Source organism: Austrofundulus limnaeus, unplaced genomic scaffold (assembly GCF_001266775.1).
Source record: "Austrofundulus limnaeus strain Quisiro unplaced genomic scaffold, Austrofundulus_limnaeus-1.0 Scaffold860, whole genome shotgun sequence".
NCBI lineage: Eukaryota > Metazoa > Chordata > Actinopteri > Cyprinodontiformes > Rivulidae > Austrofundulus > Austrofundulus limnaeus.
In genome coordinates, this window is record NW_013953262.1 from 63,729 (window position 1) to 67,342 (window position 3,614).

At 48.4% G+C, this 3,614-nt stretch overlaps 1 protein-coding gene across 2 annotated transcripts in view; it reads right to left on the reverse strand.

Annotated features, from left to right (window-relative positions):
• nnt2 (nicotinamide nucleotide transhydrogenase 2) overlaps positions 1-3,614 on the reverse strand; it is a 19,982-nt gene that overhangs the window by 10,034 nt on the left and 6,334 nt on the right. For both annotated transcript variants that reach the window (XM_014029141.1, XM_014029142.1), the window contains 7 exons: positions 3,157-3,307; positions 2,836-2,997; positions 2,656-2,766; positions 2,432-2,577; positions 2,070-2,265; positions 1,563-1,796; positions 1,145-1,305 (listed from right to left, as the gene is read on the reverse strand). In XM_014029141.1, coding sequence (XP_013884595.1) covers positions 1,145-1,305; positions 1,563-1,796; positions 2,070-2,265; positions 2,432-2,577; positions 2,656-2,766; positions 2,836-2,997; positions 3,157-3,307 — 1,161 coding nt within the window. The remainder of the gene's footprint in view (positions 1-1,144; positions 1,306-1,562; positions 1,797-2,069; positions 2,266-2,431; positions 2,578-2,655; positions 2,767-2,835; positions 2,998-3,156; positions 3,308-3,614) is intronic.

Below are 3,614 nucleotides of genomic sequence, written 5' to 3' on the forward strand. Positions count from 1 at the left end.
GACCTACTGATTTTTTTTGATAGCTCTTGGACAATTTCATTTTGTCAAAGTAGCTCTAAAGGAAAAAAAGGTTGGAGACCCCTGCTCTAAGGGTTCATGTTGAGGATGATCAGCCACTACCACACCATATGAACAAATCACAACATTCCTGTCAATAACATCTAATTTGTTTCTCATATTGGTCACAAAATGTCTGTTTGATCTCTGTTTGATCTCTGATTATCTTTGTTTGATCTCTGATGGTCTGTTTGATCTCTGATTATTTCTCTTTGATCTCTGATTATTTCTCTTTGATCTCTGATTATCTCTGTTTGATCTCTGATGGTCTGTTTGATCTCTGATTATCTCTGTTTGATCTCTGATTATCTCTGTTTGATCTCTGATGGTCTGATCTCTGATTATCTCTGATCTCTGTTTGATCTCTGGTGGTCTTTGTTTGATCTATGACAATCTCTGTTTGATCTCTGATGGTCTGTTTGATCTCTGATTATCTCTGATCTCTGATGGTCTCTCTTTGATCTCTGATTATCTTTGTTTGATCTCTGGTGGTCTTTGTTTGATCTCTGATGATTTCTGATCTCTGATGGCCTCTCTTTGATCTCTGATCTCTGATTTCAGTTTGATCTCAGTTTATTCATTATTCGTCTCCAGTCAGTCATGGTTTAAAGCCTCCCAGTGTTCCCTCACATTACAGCATTTTCTGGCTCAGGAAAACTAAATTCAGATTTGTTCCCGACACCTGAAACAGGATGTTTCGATCTGAGGAGAACTGGGGAATTGAAACAAGCTGAAACATCCAGAAACCCTTGATCTGTGACTCACAAGAGGAATTGTAGAACCAGTTTAAACACTTTGGAAACTCCCTCACAAACACCGTTCACCATCTGTCTCCAATCATCACCGCTCAGTGAGATGCTGACTTTAAACGGATTAGTTCTGGCAGCCATCTTGAATCAGGTTGAATCCAAACGTTAGCTGTCTGTAGGTCGATTGTAGACATATTTAYTTCTTCCATTTCAGTGAATAATAAATATTCTTTATTCCTGGTGGACAGTTTAACGTTTTGCATGTGAGAAAAAAAGAGTTTGTATTGAAACAATCTGGAAGAATTCATCTTTTCTCTGCCGAAATGATTCAGACTCACCATGACAGCCGACAGCCCGGACACGCCCATCAGACAGCCCATGCCAGTCCCATAGCTGGAGCTGAGCATGAAGGGCACCATGCCCCCCACGGAGGCCGCCATCAGACCTGCGTTCAGCATGTGCCGACCCGGGAGCAGCAGGGGTGCCGAGTCCAGGAGACCTGCAGCCCAGAAACAGGAAGTGTCACCAACTTAAATCAGGTTAAAACCTCTCTGAAGACTCTCTGTTCCATCTATCAGCSGAGCCTCCTGGATCTTCTTCCATCATTAGGACTCAAAATGTGATGATGTTGATTTGAACGTGACCATCTGACCAACCTGAGGCAGCTGGATCCAGATCCAGGATCAGACTGAAACAATAGTCTACTTTCTGTRAAATATTTCATCTGAGCCACAAACGTTTGGCTGAAGCTACAACCTTGGAGCTTTCCGTAGGCCACCAGAGACCCACTGAAGGTGACGCCTCCGATGTAGGTGCCCAGGTAGGCCACGGTCTTAATAACCCCCGCAGCTGGGTGGGCGTCCAGGTGAGGGAACTCGATCATGTACTCGGCCACGCAGGTGAGGACCGCTGCCAGACCCACCAGGCTGTGGAAGGCTGCCACCAGCTGAGGCAGGTCTGTGATCTCGATCCGCTTGGCAATGGTGAGGCCTGCGGATCAAACAACCCAGAAACACAGAACGTTGGACCAGAACCACACAGAACCCAAATCCAAAACTCATCTGAGATGTAAATAAAAGAGCCGATGGTTCCGAGGCTAACACCTGGTTTCTGTTACAGATCTTCAAAGCCAGTAGCTTAGAAATCATAAAGTCAGTGAGACTGATGTTCAGGAGGAGACTGTTATTAAAGACATAACTCMAACATCAGGACCTACAGCTCAAACTCATTCTGGATCAGAACCAACATGATGGACCCACTGACCCAAGGTTCCCCCAGAGGCCATGGCCAGAGACATCTGAGACAGCAGCTCCACTGAAGGTTTCAGGGCTCCGATAGTGGCGGCAAGGCCCGCCGCCACTCCCATCATCCCCAGGGCGTTCCCCAGACGAGACGTCTTCTGGGCCGAGAGACCCGCCAGCGCCCCGACACAACACAGACCCGAGCCCAGGTACATCATCTGAGAGGGGACAGGGTCAAACACAGACCTGAGTCCAGGTATGTTGTAAAACCAGCGTTCAAACAGCTGATCCACCTGACTGGATCTCAGGTGAGACGGGTCAGAGCAGAGGATTTCCATCATACTGTGGGAACGTGGACTGATGACAACAAATCATCATCATCACCTGCTCGACGCTGTAGCCAGCAGCCACAGAGGCTCCGTATCCTCCGACGAACACCGCCCCCGGCAGCAGGTACAGGTAGTTGTACTCAGGTGGGTCGGTGGGTCGTTTGAACATGTCCAACATCCTCTGGGTGATCAGGAAACCTCCTGCAGGGAGCAGACAGCCGAAATCAGGACGGGCAGGTGGTCCTGTAAACTCACCTGGTTCTGTGACCACCTGCACACCTGCGATGTTGATGGAGGAGACGAAGGCAGCAGCCAGAGCCAGACCCTCAGGTAAGGAGGAGGGGCTGAGACCTCCACCCATCAGGACCAGACCACCCACTGCCGTTAGACCTGGTGAAGAACCACAGGATGTCATCTCAGTGACCTTTGACCCTAACTCTAAAGGTGTTGACCTCTGACCTGAGATGGCGTTGGTGACCGACATGAGGGGCGAGTGCAGGGCGGGGGTCACGCCCCACACCGTGTGGTAGCCCACGATGCCGGCCAGGCCGAAAGTGGTGACCATCTGCGTGAAGGCTGCGTTAGGAGAGATGATCCCCAGAGCGAGGCAGGTGGAAACACCTGCAACACAGAAACACACCTGTCAATCAAACAAACGGCGGCTCTGCCCCGCCTCCTGGCTTCAGCTTCCATCACAGGGACTCGTTGGCAGTAAAAATACGTCACAGTAAATGTAACCCGAGTCAAACCCAGCCTGTGGTTCTGGGCTGTCGGTCCCACCTGCAGTGTAGACACCAGCAGAGGTCAAAGTTCGGCTGAAAGGTGAAACAGCAGCAGCTTTCTCAGCCTCCAGCTCAGAYACAGACTTCTGTTTGACCGGAGCTGGGGGGGCGGTTTTAGGGAGGGGGGCCGGGAACATGTTCCTGCCTTCCTGCACACAAACACAAGAACACAGGAGGACCGGTTCTGTACGGGATCAATGTTGGGCCAGCAGGAAGTCAATCTGAATGTGTTTAATCTGAAACTGAATGCAGTGGTTTGAAAATAAATTTCACTAAATTAAAACTGAATTTAAAGTTTTGTGTCTGAATTAATTTTCTTTGAAACTGTATTTTGGTTTATTAAAACTTCAGTTTGACTACTTTCACTTTCAGTTCCATAATTCAGATTTTTGTGTCACATCCTGGTCCTTGAGAAAGCCAGGCAGAGTAATCAAACACAGATCCACAGATTTATGT